This window comes from Bufo gargarizans, chromosome 3, assembly GCF_014858855.1.
Source record: "Bufo gargarizans isolate SCDJY-AF-19 chromosome 3, ASM1485885v1, whole genome shotgun sequence".
Classification (NCBI taxonomy): domain Eukaryota; kingdom Metazoa; phylum Chordata; class Amphibia; order Anura; family Bufonidae; genus Bufo; species Bufo gargarizans.
The window spans coordinates 161,596,086-161,617,416 of record NC_058082.1 but is presented as its reverse complement, the minus strand read 5'-3'; the positions used below and the strand labels follow the sequence as shown (position 1 = coordinate 161,617,416).

At 43.3% G+C, this 21,331-nt stretch overlaps 1 protein-coding gene across 4 annotated transcripts in view; it reads right to left on the bottom strand.

The window, feature by feature from the left end:
* KMT2D (lysine methyltransferase 2D) overlaps positions 1-21,331 on the bottom strand; it is a 134,541-nt gene that overhangs the window by 72,918 nt on the left and 40,292 nt on the right. For 3 of the 4 annotated variants that reach the window (XM_044284050.1, XM_044284051.1, XM_044284052.1), the window contains exons 10-25: positions 20,320-20,483; positions 19,161-20,035; positions 15,956-16,072; positions 14,792-14,902; positions 14,588-14,692; positions 14,238-14,419; positions 10,540-10,704; positions 10,339-10,448; positions 10,189-10,233; positions 9,862-10,071; positions 9,592-9,738; positions 9,383-9,499; positions 9,144-9,265; positions 7,492-7,642; positions 5,695-5,772; positions 4,489-4,605 (exon numbers count right to left, since the gene is read on the bottom strand). In XM_044284050.1, coding sequence (XP_044139985.1) covers positions 4,489-4,605; positions 5,695-5,772; positions 7,492-7,642; positions 9,144-9,265; positions 9,383-9,499; positions 9,592-9,738; positions 9,862-10,071; positions 10,189-10,233; positions 10,339-10,448; positions 10,540-10,704; positions 14,238-14,419; positions 14,588-14,692; positions 14,792-14,902; positions 15,956-16,072; positions 19,161-20,035; positions 20,320-20,483 — 2,816 coding nt within the window. The remainder of the gene's footprint in view (positions 1-4,488; positions 4,606-5,694; positions 5,773-7,491; positions 7,643-9,143; positions 9,266-9,382; positions 9,500-9,591; positions 9,739-9,861; positions 10,072-10,188; positions 10,234-10,338; positions 10,449-10,539; positions 10,705-14,237; positions 14,420-14,587; positions 14,693-14,791; positions 14,903-15,955; positions 16,073-19,160; positions 20,036-20,319; positions 20,484-21,331) is intronic. The other variant, XM_044284053.1, reaches the window with a different exon arrangement.

The following is a 21,331-nucleotide window of genomic DNA, read 5'->3' as shown; positions in this document are numbered from 1 at the left end:
GACGGATCCGAGCCACATTGTGGCATCTTCAAACGGATCCGTCCCCATTGACTTACATTGTAAGTCTGGACGGATCGGCAAGCAGCGTTCAGCTGTCCGCCTGTCCGTGCGGAGGCGAGCGGAGCGGAGGCTGAACGCCGCCAGACTGATGCAGTCTGAGCGGATCCGCTCCATTCAGACTGCATCAGGGCTGGACGGCTGCGTTCGGGTCCGCTCGTGAGCCCCTTCAAACGGAGCTCACGAGCGGACCGACGAACGCTAGAATGAAAGTAGCCTTAGGCCTCATGCACAGGACTGTATATATTTTGCGGTCTGCAAAAAACAGATGACCTCTGTGTGCATTCCGTATTTTGCGGAACAGCTGGCCCCTAATAGAACAGTACTATCCTTGTCCGTAATGCGGACAATAGTAGAACGGAACGGAAATACTGAAACGGAATGCACACTGAGTACCTTCCTTTTTTTTGTGGACCCATTGAAATGAATGGTTCCATATACGATCCACAAAAAAAAAAAAAAATTGGAATGGACACGGGATTAAAATACGTTTGTATGCATGAGGCCTTAGTCTGAAGGCTGCATGTTATAGAGCAGAAGTAGCTGAGCATATTGTTTTTATGAGAAAAGATTCACTATAACTTGTATTTCATACATTTAAATTCCTGCTCATTCTGAACTTAAGTCCAGGAGGCGGTCTTATCAATGACTGACAGCTATCTGTGTATACACAGTCATAGAGGGCAGGCTGTCAGTCACTGATAGGACCGAATCCTTGTCTTCAAAGCCTTGAATGAGCAAGAATTGAAATGTATAAAATACAAGTTATACCAAATCTTTTTTTTTTTTTTCTTGACCTGAGAGGGCACATTGCTGAAAAATGAGCATCTATATCCGATGATATGCTGCCACGTGTCTGGACAGAACTGGACCACCTAAACATCTGCAGTGTCAGCAATGGAGCTCACATCGAACATTTGCAGTGTACAGATTGTGGATAGTGTGGTTTTTTCATGTTAATAAATTTGTGATTCATGAATACTGAGGCTATAATATTGCACTGTCTTTTTGAAACACCCTCGGAGCCACAAAATACAGATAAGGCTGCTTTCACATCTCCTCTATTATTTCCGTTATTCTGCTCAATTATAGGAGCAGAAGCATGAAAATAACAGAAGTGCCATATAACTGACAGGAGTGGAGACTAACCGATACCATTGATATGTGGGATATTTTTTTTTTAAATTGGGGGGGGGGGGGGCCTACATGCGGGATTTTTCTCTCCGCTATATATTTGAAAAATTCGGGCTTCTGCCACAGAGTGGAGCTTCCAATGCAGATGTTAAAGCAGCCTCAAAATAACACACAGACAACGGTTCTCTGCTGGTGCTCTGTGGCCTGCTGCCCGTCTCTGCTTACATGGCAGCAGCAATGTCACCACTGCAGCCAGTTTTTGGCCACTGCGGTGATACCAGCAAGTGTGGAAAGTCACTGATGCTTCCATTGAGTTTTGGCCACAGCACTCTTCCTAATGGCTTTTGTCTGTGCTGTCCCCGTGTTGATCCCTCTCCACCTGGGGATCCGTTTTAAACTGTTGTATATATGGTTGAAGACAGCACACCAATGTCTTTTTTTTATTATTCATTTCAACATCAGTGGTTATTAAAAGATGCCTTTTTCAAGCTGATCCAATGCTTGGACATACAGTACAGACCAAAAGTTTGGACACACCATCTGATTCAAAGAGTTTTCTTTATTTTCATGACTGCGAAAATTGTAGATTCACACTGAAGGCATCAAAACTATGAATTAACATGTGGAATTATATACATAACAAAAAAGTGTGAAACAACTGAAAATATGTCATATTCTAGGTTCTTCAAAGTAGCCACCTTTTGCTTTGATTACTGCTTTGCACACTCTTGGCATTCTCTTGATGAGCTTCAAGAGGTAGTCACCTGAAATGGTTTTCACTTCACAGGTGTGCCCTGTCAGGTTTATTAAGTGGGATTTCTTGCCTTATAAATGGGGTTGGGACCATCAGTTGCGTTGTGGAGAAGTCAGGTGGATACACAGCTGATAGTCCTACTGAATAGACTGTTAGAATTTGTATTATGGCAAGAAAAAAAGCAGCTAAGTAAAGAAAAACGAGTGGCCATCATTACTTTAAGAAATGAAGGTCGGTCAGTCCGAAAAATTGGGAAAACTTTGAAAGTGTCCCCAAGTGCAGTCACAAAAACCATCAGGCGCTACAAAGAAACTGGCTCACATGCGGACCGCCACAGGAAAGGAAGACTAAGAGTCACCTCTGCTGCGGAGGATAAGTTCATCTGAGTCACCAGCCTCAGAAATCGCAGGTTAACAGCAGCTCAGATTAGAGACCAGGTCAATGCCACACAGAGTTCTAACAGCAGACACATCTCTAGAACATCTGTTAAGAGGAGACTGTGTGAATCAGGCCTTCATGGTAGAATATCTGCTAGGAAACCACTGCTAAGGACAGGCAACAAGCAGAAGAGACTTGTTTGGGCTAAAGAACACAAGGAATGGACATTAGACCAGTGGAAATCTGTGCTTTGGTCTGATGAGTCCAAATTTGAGCTCTTTGGTTCCAACCACCGTGTCTTTGTGCGACGCAGAAAAGGTGACCGGATGGACTCTACATGCCTGGTTCCCACAGTGAAGCATGGAGGAGGAGGTGTGATGGTGTAGGGGTGCTTTGCTGGTGACACTGTTGGGGATTTATTCAAAATAGAAGGCATACTGAAACAGCATGGCTACCACAGCATCTTGCAGCGGCATGCTATTCCATCCGGTTTGCGTTTAGTTGGACCATCATTTATTTTTCAACAGGACAATGGAGGTGTGTTTGGGGTCAGTCTGTGTAAGGGCTATTTGACCATGAAGGAGAGTGATGGGGTGCTGCACCAGATGACCTGGCCTCCACAGTCACCGGACCTGAACCCAATCAAGATGGTTTGGGGTGAGCTGGACCGCAGAGTGAAGGCAAAAGGGCCAACAAGTGCTAAGCATCTCTGGGAACTCCTTCAAGACTGTTGGAAGACCATTTCAGGTGACTACCTCTTGAAGCTCATCAAGAGAATGCCAAGAGTGTGCAAAGCAGTAATCAAAGCAAAACGTGGCTACTTTGAAGAACCTAGAATATGACATATTTTCAGTTGTTTCACACTTTTTTGTTATGTATATAATTCCACATTTGTTAATTCATAGTTTTGGTGCCTTCAGTGTGAATCTACAATTTTCATAGTCATGACAAAGAAAACTCTTTGAATGAGAAGGTGTGTCCAAACTTTTGGTCTGTACTGTACGTGGGTGGCTGTAGTTATAGACAAGAGGACTACCACAGGATTATCGATACTGGGGGTTTACTGGGTGAGTATTGGTCATTGATATATATTACATACATTCTGCTGCCATTATCACTTTTAAAACTCTTTAAATTATAGAAAAATTCTCACAGTAAAATTGGCTATCCTTATATTCTGCAAGTTACAACCATCCAACTGACAAACATCAGATAGGACCCAACACTGCCATCTGCTTCCCGAGTACAGAATGTGGAACTGAACCTTTGCACTACCCTAGTGTTACCATCACGACCTTGCCATTTTACTTAAGACTATTAATGCTCCATTTTATTTAAAAAATGTTTGTGCAGATTACTTTATAATAAAAGTAAAAACTTGAACTATCTGTTCAGAGAAAATTGTATTTGAGGTGCACACACAAAAGGGGTTAGTGAACTGCTCTGGAAACTGCTACAGTGCAGAGACTTGGGCTCATAATTGTAATACCATTTATAGTTACTATTAGATTAAGGTTGTGTCTATTGGGTGTGCAAGATCCATCTACAAAGAACAACTTAATATATTTACATTCAGATTTATATGTTTAAAGGGGTTTTCCAGGAGTACAATATTGATAACCTATCCTCAAGATAGGTCATCAGTATCAGATGAGTGGGGGTCCAAATTCCAGTACCCCTGCCGATCAGCTGTATCAAAGGGCCACGGCCTCCCCACAGCACCGTACACTGTAGTGGTGGTGCTAGGTATTGCAGCCTAGGCTCATTAACCTAAACGGGACAGACGCACACAGGTCATGTGGCCAACGAACGTGAAGTCACTGGTCAAGGAAGAAGCCATAGTACTCAAAGGAGCGCTACGGCTGCTACAAACTACTGATCATGGTGGTGTCAGGGGTTGGACCCCCACTGATCTGATATTGATGACCTATCATGAAGGTAGGTCATCAATATTCTACTGGAAAACCCCTTCACAGCCAGACAAAACAAGGACATACTGCTGTAAAGCAATGATTAGTACAGTGTCACAGAACAACATAGGGAAAGGTGACAGCTGTTGCAGCAAGGAAAGTGTTAAAGAGACCTGATGCAGAGGAATCATCTCCCACTGCATACCCAAAACATCACAAAATAAAGGAAATTTAGGGCAAGTGCGAGAGACCAACCCTCCGTGGAGATTTTATCCAGATCCGAGCCGAGGGCTCCCTCTGGCAGAGGCATCGGAATTCTCTCTGCAGTGTGGGCATCAGCAACACTCAGGGCCCCGGTCTCTGACGCAACCTCTGCGGGGAGGGGAGGGCAGGTAAATAACTATTCCCCATCTCTCAAGACGACAAGCAGAAGAAAAGGAGAGAGATACTCTAGCCGAAATCCACAATCAAAGAATGAGGGCAGTTCTTTAAATGAAGATGTCCAGTGGAAAAGGCCATAGATTAACCTATTCCTTTCATCAAAATACGTTTTGCTCATGCTAACAAAACGCGTCAGTAATACAATCGACAATAACCAATTTAAAAAAAATAAAAAAATGCATTCCCACCTTAAACAAAACGTTTAGTTGTCTTAGAATCTTTTAGACTACAGAGCATCTTCTAGTCACCTGCACAACGTCTCACATTAGGCATAATTGTCAGCTATATGCAGGCAGAGAGACTATTCAGATTTTCCTTTAGCAGGTGCCAACTGGTACAGCCACCATGTGGATTGCACAAAGTAGCTTGAGACGTTCCTGCTACATGTGTAGAGGCCAAGTAAATGGCATAATTCCCGACAAGATGTCCTAGTACAGGATTAGAGGAACTTTTAGACTCTGATGACCTATTCTCTGGATAGGTCATTAGTATCTGATCAGTGGGGGTCCAACACCCGGGATCCCAACCAATCAGCTGTTTGAGAAGGTGCCAGTGCTCCTGTGAGCGAAGTGGCTTTCCAGCAGCTTACCAAGCACAGCTCCATAGATTGTATAGCAGCTAAGATCCCCTCATTTAAATGGGACTGAGCTGCGCCTAGGCCTTGTGACTGATTGACATGAGGTCACTGGCCTAGGGTAATCTGCAAGGAAGTCGTGGTGCTCAGAGAAGCATCAGTGCCTTCTCAAACAGCCGATTGGCGGAGAACATCCAGGTGTCGGACCACCCCTGATCAGACACTGATGACCTATCCACAGGATAGGTCGTTATTTAAAAAAAGTGTGTCAGAAAACCCTTTAAGAATTGCCAATGACAGTATTGATAAAAATTGGCCAGTAACAGTAATCTAGATGTTTAAGGAGGAAATGATCGAGCATTTGTAAAAGGCCTGCAGAAATTACAATCTTGTTGATCATGCATTAACTTTCAAAACAGGATAAGGAACTATATCAGATTGCCAACCTGAATTTTCGAGCTTTGTTTCATTGCTATCAGAATCTTCATGAGGTAATGCAGAACTAGAGGCAGCCATAGTCTCTGCTGTTTAAAAAAAAAAAAGAAAAAAAACTAATTTCACAAAAATCACCTAAATGACGATGTCCATAGAACACAAGAAACTTTGTAAGGCTACTTTCACACTTGGGCTTTCCCTTTCCGCTATGGAGATACATCACGGGATCTCAAAAGCGGGGGAAAATGCTTCAGTTTTGTCCCCATTCTTCGTCAATGGGCACAAAACTTAAAGGGAACGAAGTGCACCAAAATGCATTCCGTTCAGTTTCATTGCATTCCCATGATGCATACAAAAGTGCTTCAAGCTGCTTTTTTAAGTGCATCCTGGGATGCGGAGCAAGACGTATCCGGCATGACTCACAATGTAAGTCAATGGAGATGGATCAGTTTTCTCTGACACAAAAGAAAACGGATTCGTCCCATATTGACTTACAATGGCTTTAGAGACTGACCCGTTATGGCTATTTTAGAGATACAACCAGATCCGTTCATAACATGGCGGAAGCAGGTGTGAATGTAGCTTAAGGCTGTGCACAGACTAGTTTCATGGCTTTCGTTGATAACAGAGGAAAGGCAGCTCTATGCAAACAGTTTTCAAACAGAAGGCATCCACTCCCGGTGGCCCCGACTGAATGCAGTGCGATATGGTGGACATCATGATTGCTGCTGTAGACTGTGGTTTCCACCGTGGAAAATACTGGAAAGGATTATGAAAATCCAAAACAGAACTCTTGAACTCAGTGTGAACATGGACTAAGGCAACTTTAACACTAGCATTTCTATTTTCCGGTATTGAGATCCGTCATAGGGTCTCAATACCAGGAAAAAACGCTTCCATTTTGTTCCCATCGTCAATGGGGACAAAACGTAACCGAACAAAACGGAGTGCTCCAAAATGCATTCCATTCAGTTCTCATATCGGAGAGCATGCTGCGGTTTGCTTCCCGTCATGGGATGCAGAGCAAGACGGATCCGTCATGACCTACAATGCAAGTCAATGGGGACGGATCAGTTTTCTCCGACAAAAGAAAATGGATCCGTCCTCCTTTGACTTTCAATGGCGTTCATGACGGATCCGTCTTGGCTATGTTAAACATAATACAACAGGATCCATTCATAAAGGATGCAGATGGTTGTAATATCAGTAAGAGAAGCGTTTTGGCTGAACCCTGCCAGACCCAGCAAAAACACTAGTGTGAAAGTAGCCTAACAGAGATACCAACTACTTCTACATGAGGAAGTTGTAAATCGACAGTTTCAAAAGGACTAAATAACTTGACAGTCCCCATGTCAGTTCTAGCTTAAATTTACACTAACACATTTGAAAAAACATAAGGAATTCTTAACCCAAAGCAAACTATTAGTTAATTGTATATTAGACACAACCACCATCCACTGCATTGTTAAAAAGGGTTGATCTACCGGGTCATCCACAAGATATGCCATAAATGTCCAATAAGCGCGGGACCCAGAGTTCAGTTGCATGTGGATCTCTTCATTCACTTCTGAAAATAGCAGCATGCACTTACAACACTATTTTCCAAACTCCCATAGAACTGAATGGAGAACTGTGCATGCGCAGACACCTCTCCATTCCTGGTGGCATGGTTCTTAAGGTAGGTAGGACCTGCACCATTTATGGCATATCCTATGGGCATGTTATAAATGTCTAGATGGAAAAACGCCTTTAAGTGGAATTGTTCAATAAAGGGTTTTTCAGTATAGGAATTTACTAGAAATTATTACCTGTGTTTTGTTGGGGCAACTGCGAGGTTGGAGCTGTTCCAGAGGCAGGACATGGTATACTCTGCGCACCTTTCACCTTTTGTTGCACTGGACGAGCAGCAAGAAGCGCTTGTTTGCTGAGTTCCATCAACTCCTTGCCAAAAAACGCTTCCTGTGGAGAAAGGACTTAGGTTAAAAGGGGTTGTCCACTTTTTACTACTGATGATCTATCCTCAGTTTCAGATTAGCGGGGGTCCGATACCCAGCACCCCTACCGATCAGCTGTTTGAAGAAAAGGCAGCGCTCGTATGAGCACTGCCTTCTCTGCTCGCTGCACAATTGCAGTGGTGAGCAGTGTAACTACAAGTATGGCGTTCCCCGTTCACTTCTATGGGACGGCTCTGTAGTATTCACTTGAACAGACAGAGCCGTCCCATAGAAAGGAATGGGGAACGCCATACTTGTAGTTACACCTGCTCACCACTGCAATTGCTGCGATAAGCAGGTAAACAGAGCAGAAAAGGCAGCTGCCTTCTCTTCAAACAGCTGACAAAATAAAGACAGATTAAAAAAATATATATATGATTTTTAGCTCCAAAGGAGTACAAGGAAATAATAAAAATTGCCCCCAAAAGGTGTACATAGCCATTACGCAAGGTCAACATTTACTAAAGTGCTTAAAATGACATGTTCTCTGTATCCAGCATTCTGCCGGATACACATTTTAATGTTTCATCTAGTCTTCTTGAACACGATAAGGAACCGTAGGTAAGGCTACTTTCACACTTGCGTTCGGTGCGGATCCGTCTGGTATCTGAACAGACGGATCCGCACCTATAATACAAACGCTTGCATCCGTTCAGAACAGCTCTGTCTGCATAACATCTTTTTCAGATCGGAGTTTTCACATCGTGAAAACTCAGATCCGACAGTATATTCTAACACAGACGTGTTCCCATAGTGATGGGGACGCTTCAAGTTAGAATATACTAAGAACTGTGTACATAACTGCCCCCTGCTGCCTGGTAGCACCCGATCTCTTACAGGGGGCTGTGATCCGCACAATTAACCCCTCAGGTGCCACACCTGAGGGGTTAATTGTGCGTATCATAGTCCCCTGTAAGAGATCAGGTGCTGCCAGGCAGTTTTAAATTCATTGGTGGCCAGTGCGGCGGAGGCGGCCCCCCCCCCCCCCCCATCATTGGTGGCAGCAGAGAGTTCCGATTGGAGTCCCAGTTTAATCGCTAGGGCTCCGGTCGGTTACCATGGCAGCCAGAACGCTACTGCAGTCCTGGCTGCCATGGTTACTTAGCACTTTTAGAAGCATTATACTTACCTGCGCTGTCTTTGGCCAGCCGGTCGCTCCTCTTACTGGTAAGTGAACGGTCTGTGTGGCGCATTGCTTATAGCACAGACCTGTCACTTACCAGTAGGAGGAGCGACCGGCCGGCCACAGACAGCGCAGGTAAGTATAATGCTTCTAAAGTTCGTAACTCTCAGCTACCACCAATAATTTTGGGGGGGGGGGGTGATTTTAATTAACTCACAAGCGAACCCCAAACGCAAGTGTGAAAGTAGCCTAATACTTCTTCACAGCACTGTACGATTCGCAGTTTCCGGTGAGCTAGACTGCATATTGCAGAGCATCAGTCCATAAGTATGCTGTGACTCACCTGCAAGTATGCTGGGAACATATCCTCAAGTTTGCTCTTTTTTCTGCCTCGTCGTTTCTTCTTCTCCTCCGTCTCTGTTGTCCCAGGTTCTTGGCCACCTTCTGCAGGAGTCTCTGGAGGGGCTGTGAAAAGTAAAGAATGATATTAGACTCATATCCCATAAGCACATTTTCAGGACATTTATTACCTGTGCTAATATGATATAAGATGCATAAAGTTAGGCATTTAAAGGAACTTACCATCCTCTTGGTGAATATCTCGGTTCTGGTCTTCACGAAAGGCCTCCAAAAATGCTGCGTGTCCCTTCCTCGACCGAGTGTGAGTTTTCCTCTGTCTGATCATAAAGCCACCAATTCCTACAGAACAATTATTTTGGAAGAGACACGGATGCTACTGCAATACTAATAAAATAAGTATTCCCCAAGCACAAGGCATTTTTAATTCCTACCTGGCCTATATGGTTTTCTTTTCTTTTTCTTGACATCATCTGCATCTTCACCACCTTTGACAACCTCCACTTCTCCTCCGGCTTCACGCTCAGGGGTACCTGGAGGTTCTATCTTAATTTCACACTCCATGGGTTCATTATTGCCACCTAACACAATGATAAATAAAAGCCTTATAAGAAATTACATATTAACAAGATAGACCACAGAAAATGTCAAGAGAATGACTGTGCAGAAAGTGAAACCACTTAATTTGTGCTAACAAGGCTCACCATCTGCTTTGGGATCATCACACTCTGCATCTCCGTCCTTCCTGTCATCACATGCACCATGTTCTGGGCCATCCAAGAAAATCTCTCCTCCAGTACTCACTCGGGAACGCCTTGGTTTCTTTTTCTGAAGAGGCGATAACGTGAGGCTGCGCAACAAGGCCATACCTGCCTCGGTCAACCAAACTCCCTCAAAACGGAAATATTGAGGCTCTGCGAACACATAAATATCATCTCAAAAATACTACTTTACAAGATGTACTCTTTTCTTTACAAGGAATGTACAGTGCCAAGAGGTAGACAAAGTGTATATGAATAGAACAAACTCACCTGGTTCTTTCACCTTAACTGGACTTGGCGGAAGGATTATTGGAACTAGTGGAACATAGGTAAATAGGGGAAAAAAGATTTAATGCTCATCTGCTGGTAACAAAACACAATAGAAAAAGAACAAGAAATAACTGGAATTCAGATACATACCAACTGGTTTTATGATGAACGGTTGACAGGACGTGCAATGAAAGCCTTCATCTGCTGCTTCCTCTACCTCCTCTTCCGTAAACAGGTTCTCGCAAACTGCGTGCAACCACCTGATTATATCAGGAGGGGAAAATATTGCTTAGGTGTGTTTTAGACAAATGCACATAGAAGCAAGATTATGGCCCATTAAATATTGTTTACCTCTCACAGTTTTGACACTGTATCAAAAGATCCTCCTCCATATAGTTGAGGCGGCAAACAGGGCAGCAGACCAAACTAGCACAAGGCGCACAATGTGTATAATTGTTCTGCCATTCTGAGTGGAATCCTGGGCTAATCGATCCGCACTGCATGCAGCAAACGCACCTGCAAGAGAAACACGTCCCATCTGTCATCAGGCTCAGTGTCCTATTTTTTATTTTTTTTCACCCTTTTTCCCCACATGAGATAAACGTACAGCAAGAGCAGAGGTGCTGCATAGGCGGATGAAGGAGGGGAATTGAAAACATTGGTTAATTGAGACTTTAAACTCTGGAGCAGGAGATTAGACTGTCACGCCTTCCATAGGTGGAGGACTTACCCTGGGTTCACACCTAAGCGTTCCTCAAACGCGCGTTTTACGCGCGTTTTTGTCGCGCGTTTTTATGCACGTTTTTTGTAATAGTAAACGCGCGTTTGACGCGCGTTTGTGTCATTGACTGCAGTGTCCTATGGCCACAAACGCGCGTCAAAACGCCCCAAAGAAGGTCAAGTACTTGTTTGAGCGTCGGGCGTTTTACAGCGCGTTCGTACGCGCTGTAAAACGCCCAGGTGTGAACCCTTCCCATAGGGAAGCATTGGTTTTTATGTCTTAAGCGTTTTACAGCGCGTTTGAACGCGCTGTAAAACGCTCAGGTGTGAACCCAGGGTAAGGGTACTTTCACACTAGCGTCGGTGGATTCCGGCAATTTGTATGCAAACAGATACCATTTGTAGATGGATCCGGATCAGTCTCACAAATGTATTGCAATACCAGATCAGTCTCTCCGGTTGTCATCCGGAAAAACAGATCCAGTATTTATCTTTTTCACATTTCTAAAGGTCTGCACATGCAGAACACTTAGGGCCGGGTCCGGCATTAATGCATTTCAATGTAAAATAATGCCAGATCCGGCATTCCGGCAAGTGTTTCGGAAACTGTACAGTGACTGAAGTGAAGACATCCTGATGCATACTGAACGGATTGCTCTCCATTCAGAATGCATTAGGATAAAACTGATCAGTTCTTTTCCGGTATTAAGCCTCTAGGACGGAACTCAGCGCCAGAAAAGAAAAACGCTAGTGTGAATGTACCCTAAGCTGCTTCTCCACACTGCTGTGGAAATACTCCCGCCAACATTCTATATTACAGAATTGCTAGGAAAAAAAAAAAAATGGAAACGTGCCTTTTTTTTTGCAAACCTGGCCGTAACCCCTGGAAATGAGCAGTGTATAACACTATGGAAAAATGGATCAAGCCAGCAAAGAAGACAATATGGACAATCACAATACATTAGTGACTTGTATTAACTTTCTCTACATGACAAATGCCATTTGCTGAAGTGCAAAAACCCCTTTAAAAGAGCCAGGACAGAAAGTGGACTATAGTCATGGCCAAAAGTTTTGAAACAGACAAAAATGTTGGTGTTCAGAAAGGTTTGCTGCTTCAGTTTTTATGGTGGCAATTTGAATTACTGTAGCTCTAGATTGTTATGAAGAGTTGTTAGATAAGTTATAATAAATTGTAAAGTCAATTCTTGCCATGAAAATTAACATAATTACAAAAATGCTATTTCCACTGCATGGAAGCCCTGCCACAAAATGACCTAACATCAATTCAGTGATCTTCTTATTCAGTAAGAAGAAAAAGTGTTAATGAGGACAAGGCAGCTGATATCACTGTCGTGCTGACTGGATTAGGCTACTTTCACACTTGCGTTCAGGGCGGATCTGTCTGGTATTTGTACAGACGGATCCGCTCCTATAATGCAAACGATGGTATCCGTTCAGACGGAACCGTCTGCATTATATTTTACTAAAGAAGTCTAAAGTACAATTTGTATTCAGACGGATCCGTCCAGACTTTACAGTGAAAGTCAACGGGGGCGGATCCGTTTGAAAAATGCACCATATTGTGTCACCTTCGAACGGATCCGCCCCCATTGACTTCCATTGTAACTCTGGACGGATCCATTTGCCTCTGCACGGCCAGGCGGACACCCGAACGCTGCAAGCAGCATTCGGGTGTCCGCCTGCTGAGCGGAGGACAGACGGTGCCAGACTGAAGCATCCTGTGCGGATCCACATCCACTCAGAATGCATTAGGGCTGGACGGATCCGTTCTGGGCCCCTTGTGAGAGCCTTCAAACGGAACTCACAAGCGGAGCCCCGAACGCTAGTGTGAAAGTTGCCTAAGAAGAACAGACTGGTTGCTTTAGAAGGGGGTGGTGCTTTAAAATCATTGTCTTCTTCTGTTAACCATGGTTACCTCCAAGGAAACACGCGCAGTCATAATTTATTTGCATCAAAAGGACTTCACAGGCAAGGACATTGCCGCTTGTAAGATTGCACCTAAAAATCTAAACATTTATCGGTCATCAAGAACTTTGTGCCCAAGAAAGTCCAGCAAACGACAGGAAGATTCAGCTATGCAGATTTTTTTCTGGAATGGGAGCAATTTTGCCTGAGAACACTGTCATGAATAAAGAATGGCATCAAAAGCATCCTCCAAGAGCATCATCATCTTCTCCCAAGAATCTGGGAGCATTTTGGTGATGAACAATACTTTTTCCAGTATGATCAAAGTATCAAAAGTGAAACACTGAAATTTTGAGTCTATGGCTAGGAAACTCCATAGAACGCAATCTATTAAGAATCTGTGGTCAATCATCCAAATGCAGGTAAATAAAGAAAAACATAGAATTGTGATAAACTCCAAGCACTGATTGGGAACAATGGCTTGCCGTGAGTCAGGATTTGACCCAGAGGCTGATACCCAGCATGCGAGGGGGCAAACTGCAGAGGTCTTGAAGAGTCAACACTGGAAATATTGAGTCGTTGTACAAACTAGTCAGACCATATGAAGAAATGAAATTTCATTTCTTCATATGGTCTGAATTGTGATATCTCATCTTTGGAGGGCTGAGCACCGCTGACAGTGTTTGTAAGAGACTGAACGGTGATCGATTCCCATGTGCTGTGGCTTGCGGTGGATTCTGAGTGCCGCTCCTCATCTTATTATTGAGTTTGTACAAAACTAGTGTTATGTATTTATCGATAAAAATTTTTTTTATTAAAATATATATACACATATATATATATATATATATATACATACACATATATATATATATATATACACATACACATATATATATATATATATATATACATACACATATATATATATATATACATACACATATATATATATATATATACATACACATATATATATATATATATATACATACACATATATATATATATATATATACATACACATATATATATATATATACATACACATATATATATATATATATATATATATATACACATACACACACATATATATATATATATATATATATATATATATATATATATACACACATACACACACATATATATATATATATATATACACACACACATACATACATACATACATACATACACACACACACACTTCAGTATACCATAGACACATCTGGAAAAAAAAAAAAAGAAAAACACTGAATGGTCTCAAAACTTCTGGCCACTGCTGTCAATGAAGAGACTTCAAAAATGTATACCCCGAAACCATCCACCAGAATTGCTTGCAAGAGGTGGACATACCAGACCCTCTACATCAGGAAGTGATTTAGGATGGCACTCACCATTTGCATTTCCAACCGCCCTTGGGTACAGTGTGCAGAGGAGGGTCGAGGCAATACGTGTGGTAACTGATGTCACAGTCATCACAAAGCAGCAAGCGAGATGGGTCTGTGGCCTTACCACACACTTCACAAACTATGCACTCCACACATCGCCAGCCCTTAAGCAGCATCACCTTTGAAATCTAGATACAGAAAACAAGAGGATCAAATAAAAAAAACTAAAAAACATATTAAAAGGAATTTTAGCATGGTTTGGCAACAGTAACATACATTGGCTTTCCTTTTCTACGTCAGTTGCTGATAGAGGAAGGAGACAATATTTTACTGGTAGGGAAAGTAATAATGCGTACCTTACTGTTTACACAGTAGGGGTGATAGCACTGCGAACACTGGGAACATGCTAGAAGATGCCCCTCTGAGCCACGTCCAAAGCTGCCACAAACAACACACATATCCTAAAAGACAAATTGAAAAAAATATATATATTTAATAAAAGCCATTTTACTATACACTGACTGAAGTAAGAAACAAACCTGTGTGCCGAAAAAGCTCACCTGCATGAGCACAAATTTGTCTGTGTTGGAAAAGAGCACCACGGTGTTCTGCATGGTATCATCCTCCTCTTCCTCCTCCTCCTTACCTGGAGAGCCTTCAGGATCTACCATCTGATGAGACAGTGGTTAACACATTTAAATAAGAAAAGCCAAAATATATTCAGCGGTCAAAAAAGATCTACAATAACTCATGAAGAGGACTGCATAGAATAAGATGTCTTTATATATCTTTATAGATCACGTATTGATACTACATTTCAGGTTTACATTTTGGCCAAACTTTAGAAAGGATCAACGCAGCACATTGGGGGAAATTTACAAAGAATAGGGCGATTGTATTTGAGAGACCCGTAGTCTATTAAGGAGGGTAAGCCTCACAATAAGGGACATCTATGACCCTTCATGTGCAAGAAAATAAAATCAACACCAGCAATGGGCTAGCATAGATCGGACCTTTAGGATACTTTTGCTGGATCGGGCAGGGTTCAGCAAAAACGCTTCCGTTACTGATAATACAACCATGTGCATCCGCTATAAACGGATCTAGCTGTATTATCTTTAACATGGCCAAGACGGATCCGTCACGAACTCCAATGAAAGCCAATGGAGGACGGACCCGTTTTCTATTGTGTCAGAGATCCATCCCCATTGATGCATTGTGGGACATGATAAATCAGTTTTTCTCCGCATTCCATGACAAAGAAAACCGTAGCATGCTGTGGCTTGTTCTCCGGTATGAGAATGCAACCAAACGGAACAGAATGCTTTTTGGAGCATTCCGTTCTGTTCAGTTACGTTTTGTCCCCATTGACAATGGGGACAAAACTGAAGATTATTTTTTTTTTGCCCGGTATTGAGACCTTATGACGGATCTCAATACCCGAATATTAACGCTAGTGTGAAAGTAGCCTAAATTACGCTAGTGTCTGGCACATATTGTAGTAAATTTGCAGAGACAAGGGAGGCCACGACCCCTATGACCCATCCACTTATCCAAAAAAAAAAATAATTTTTTTTTTTTTTTAAAACCCCAGTAAACAATCATATCAACTACGATATAATCCCCCAACTTCAGGCCCGATGTCAGGGACAGTTTGGTTGTCCTCGTGGGATTCCCTTCTGTCCTGATTTAACAGTTTGCGTACAGCAAATTTGAGGTCTCACCGGCAAAGTCTCAATGGAAGAGGTCGTAGACTTTAATCTTGATCTTCCTCTGCCCCTGCTACCAGCGCTACTACCTCCACGGGGTCGTCGCCTTCCAGGAAAGCTGCTGCTTCGACCCTTTAGATAGGACATAATGACATTAAAATGTTAAAATCAAACATGGAAAATGCATAAAAAAAAAAAAGAAACTTCTGTAACTTCCAATGCAAGGAACGACGCTCTACTGCACACTCATCAAGACATGCACAAGTTAGATTCCTGTCCAGGGAGGATGACGACTGATATGCACCACCTCCCAATGAAGTGATAGATTTGGCTACTTAGTTCATTTATATTACACAGCCTCAGGGTCGTGGAGACCTCACTGCAAATGCTGCACTAATACAGGAAAATCCAATAGTATCTGAATGGGCCATAACCAGAGCTGTATACTCCACCTGTCAAAGCTCTACAAGGCGTATATTCACATATTGCAGGTTTAAGGAGAGTTCCCACCACCGTTATATATTTCTGTTCTACTCAGTTAACGAAGATAGCGGAAGTACTGGATTCACATCCGAGTTGTAAACTCAGACACTCTGATCCAGTACCTGCATGTATGCCAGACAAAAAAAAATAAAAAATGCTACATGCAGTATTTTTTGTCCAGTAGAAAGCCGGAATATAGGGCAGAAAGCAGCCCGAACTTCGCTGGATCCCATTACAGTGAATGGGGATCCGATGGTGCACGGTCCTGCTGCCGGATACAGTGAACTTCAGCAGTCTCTCCGGTGGAACAGAATGCTGGAGTTCACAGTGCATGTGTGAACACGGGCCTGACTGAAAAGAATAGCGCTGAACAGACTATTGACTACAACGGAGTCTGTTTGGTCTCCATTCGGGATTCTGATTTTCCACTGGACACAAAAGTGTTGCATACAGGAATTTGTAGCCGCTAATAAAATGTGATCCCCTTTATTTCTAGTGCTCTGCTCTGTTACAGGAGCAGAACAACAAAAATAAGCAGTCAAAAACACACAAGCGTTTATTCTGCTACTGGGGTTTTTGTTAATTAGGTGGCGTGTTTTGAATCTGTCATTAATTCAAAAATGCAGCATACTGAAGCTCTTCTGGCAGTTCGACACCTCTATAAGGGGGGGAGCCATAAAAATGCATGGGATACATAGGAAACCACAAGCAGTTTCCATAGCATTTTTCATTGAGCAGAAAACTCCACAGCAATTTATAAAGGGCCCCCATAGAATTGACATCTGTATGCAGCACCCCAGGATGGGAGAGAACATTTATCCTGGCCTTTTAATGCCTTAGATGCTGTCGTCACCAGCAACAAAGACATTAGGGGCACTTTTTATTTTTTTAAAAATTTAGCAATTTTGTAGTTTACAAAAAATAAAAACGAGATTTTTGTATTACTTACCAGTAAAATCTCTTTCTCGCTCTTTCCTTGGGGGACACAGAAGACCTTGGGTATAGCTCATCTCCATAGGAGGCGTGACACTAAGTGAAGACTGTTAAGCCCCTCCTCCACAGCTATACCCTCAGCCTGGAGAGAGAGACTGCCAGTTGCGTGTCCAAGCAGTGAGAAAAGGCAAAGTCCAACAAGGAACCAACAAGCCAACAACCCGACGGGTAACAAAAAACTCGGAAACCGTACAGAGAAAAAACAATGAATGGGTGGGTGCTGTGTCCCCCAAGGAAAGAGCGAGAAAGAGATTTTACTGGTAAGTAATACAAAAATCTCGTTTTCTCGCCCAGTTTCCTTGGGGGACACAGAAGACCTTGGGACGTTCAAAAGCAGTCCAAAAGGGGGAGGGACCACAGCCCAAGGTGAAGCACCCGAAAGGCATCAATGAACCGCCGCCCGCAACCCCAGGCGGGGCAAGGCAGCATCTGCCAAAGTCAGAGTATGCACCCTGTAGAACACGGCAAGGCGCAAGGTAGACCCGTGGCCGCCTTGCCCAAATGCATGGCCGAAGCCCAATGCCTCCGGCCCAGGAGGCACCAACCGCTCTGGCGAAATGAACGGTAACACCAAAGACAGAATCCTGCCCTCGGTGCGGTAACCTCAGCAATAGCCAAACTGATCAAGCGGAGGAAAACCACCCTGGAGTCAGTCAACCCCATGCACAGACCTCCTGGAAACCCAAGAGGCCGAACGGCTACAAGAGTCGGAGATCCCCCAAATAAAAGCGGCAAGGCCCAAACAGGTGAGGTGTTGAAGCGAAAGGCAAAAATTTAAACAAGGAGAAAAGAGCCCTGCAGAGCAGGGAGTGTCTTGCCTCCTTGGACACTAAGCAAAAACTGGCAGTCTCTCTCTCCAGGCTGAGGGTATAGCTGTGGAGGAGGGGCTTAACAGTCTTCACTTAGTGTCACGCCTCCTATGGAGATGAGCTATACCCAAGGTCTTCTGTGTCCCCCAAGGAAACTGGGCGAGAAAATAAATTTTAATTAAAATTACAAATATTAAAAGCTAATAGACCCTTTTTTCGCATATATAAAACAATGGGACCCACACCTATAAAAGAATGGGGGCATATCCTAGCGATATGCCCCCATTGTCTGAGATGAGACGACCCCTGTCTACCACACACTAAAAATGGTGGAATTAGCCACAGCCATGCATGTACATCTTACAGTCCTGGGCTTTAATTCATGGCTGTTAAACCACAACATCCGTTAAATTATAAATAAAAAAAAGTGTCTGTTCATTTAAGTTGTCGTCTGTGTTGTAGATATTGATAAACTACCCATAGGATAGGTTATCAACATTCGATTGGTGGAGGTCGGACACATGACAGTCCTATTAACACTTACAGGCTTTCCTTCACTTAAAGGAGGCAGGGTACAAACCAAAGAAAATAGACCCAAACCAATAATTCGGTTTGGCAATACAGATGTAGATAGGAAAGGAATTAAATCAATCTGTTGGACAGCAGTGCTCCTCTCAAAATACATCCAGAGTCCAATACTTCTTTCACTGAAGCCACATTGCAGTGGAAGCCATATTGGACAGACTATGTTAAACGGTTACATCACTCAGCAATCCCCTCCTTGACAAATACATGCCCTTTCTAATTGGCGGCTTTGGACATTCCATCAAGCATTTGAAGTTAATTCATAACTAGTCTCTAGCATTCTAACTTCAATTTAGAAAAACATTCTTTGTTAACAAATTGGTTGAGATTACGCATAAAACTTGACTTACGTGTTTGACTCTAGATCGCCCGGGAGAGCACTTCCGTCTTGACTTCTCCCCATCTAACTTCCCAATAGAGGGGTCATATAAGAGAGAGTCATCAGTTTCGGGCATAGAGTCTGTGCACAGCCTCAAAGAGCCATCCTCCTTGTGCAAGCACATCTCCATACAGAGGGACCCGCCCTCAGGGTCAGGTGAACCTAAAGCATCATAGCCATGAAAGCTACTACTTGTATCTCCCTGGCTCAGATTGGAGATCTCATTTACTATGTCTGACTTGATGATAGTGCATCTTATGGGCATCTGAACTTTGTCCGCAGATAAATCCCCTGCAACATCTTGACCTCTTATGTTGTCATTGTTTAATGTTCCTCTTGCAGACTTACAAGGAGGCTCATCAGAGTCCACGATCATTTCAGAGTCTAAAACAGATGGTTGCTGAAATAAACGATTGCAAGGGTCCTCTTTAGTCCTAGTAGGACTCTGGCAGGCTCCATCCTCTAGGCTCAGCGAGTCCATAGGTTGTGTGTCCTCATCTGCAGAGGCATTTGCCCGAGTCCTATCTGGAGTTGAAGGTATAAATGATGATGTCTGGTGAGAAAAACTTTGTGAACGTGAAGACACCATTTGTTTCTGATGATGGATGAATTCTGTGCCTTCTTCATCAACTTCCATATCTTCATCTTCCACTGTGACTAGAACAGGAGCCTCCTCAAGTGGTGCACATGGGTCAAATGTCCTCTCCTGGTGTGATGGTTCTGCTTCCAAAGGAGGAGGACTTCTGGACTCGATTGGCAGCGGGGGGGTGTTGGGAAGAATCTCTGGAGCCTCAGCAGCTTCGTTGTCTGAAGAACCAAGCCCATCTTCATCAATTGTTGAAACTTCTAGAAAAACGGAAAATAGTGCAGTAACATTAAGTAATATTTTATGCACAAAAGGACATAACAGCAAAACATATAAATTATGTTTACTTCCATTATTCACATGGCATCAAAATTAAACAGCGCTGTACAAATACCACAGTCAATATTACCGATGAGGCAGGGATACTTGCCGCAGGGGTGCTTAGATGACACTTGATCAGCTGCCCCGAAGTAAATGGAGACGGGCAGAGACCTGAGCGGCAGCTGGATATGATATGATTTAAAGAACAATCTCTATTACCGACCTAGTGGTTTGGCTTCACATTCTGAGAGGGCTGTATTCGGGATCTCAACACTCTTGTCCTCTTCATCTTTCTTCTGTACGGCGGCCTGCTGTTTGCTACATGATGGACAGCTCGTGCTGTGCGCCAGCGAGTCACCTCTCTGTGCACAATGTGAATGATGGAACCTGGAGCAACACAAAATAAACCAAGCCGTTTAAGTAATGCACATACCATTAAGTAATTGAGGTAGGAGCACACTACACTCAGAATTACGTTTACTGAATACTTCAATAACACTTAGGAGAAACTAAAGTTAGATGCTTCCTTACAAAAAATAAAAAATGATCCCACGCAAGAACAAGGCATAGTAAATGAATGTTATAAAGCGGTGTGCAAAAAGCAAGCTATGTCAGGTGTGAACACCCAGTTCTATCGCTGAGTGATGTGTCATTTAGTTGAAAGGGTTGGCCCCTTCCAGGCTAAATGGGTATGCTAGTCCATGTAGTGTCCCCGCGACCAGACATGCACCTTTCAGCTCACGTGAGCCGCTTCTCACAAGGCCCCCAAGCTGCCTGTCCACCGGTTATGAATATATCCCAACTGCCACGTCCATGGGAACCAAAATGGTGGTCAGCATATGAGGACATGCAGACTGAGGCGGAGGAAAAAAGCAGCTCAGGTGAGCTGAACGTTACATGTCTGACAGCTTGGACTTGCATGTCCTTTTTAGCCTGGATTCTTTTTAAGTGGCCTTTTTGGTTCCCATGGATGCAGCACCCACGGCGGTGGGATGTACAAAATGCAAGGGGACAGGCGGCCAGGGACCTTGCAACAAGCAGTTCACATGAGCTGAAAGGTACATGTTTGATTACTGTGGCACAGCATGGACATTCAGAATGTGCCCATTTAGCCTGGATTCTGATAGTCAACCCCTTTAAGCACTTAAGGCGCACTGCAATTAATAGGGGCATGGGAGCTGATGTAGGTTTCCGCTATATTCTACGCCACTTTCCCGACAGATCAAAATGCATGG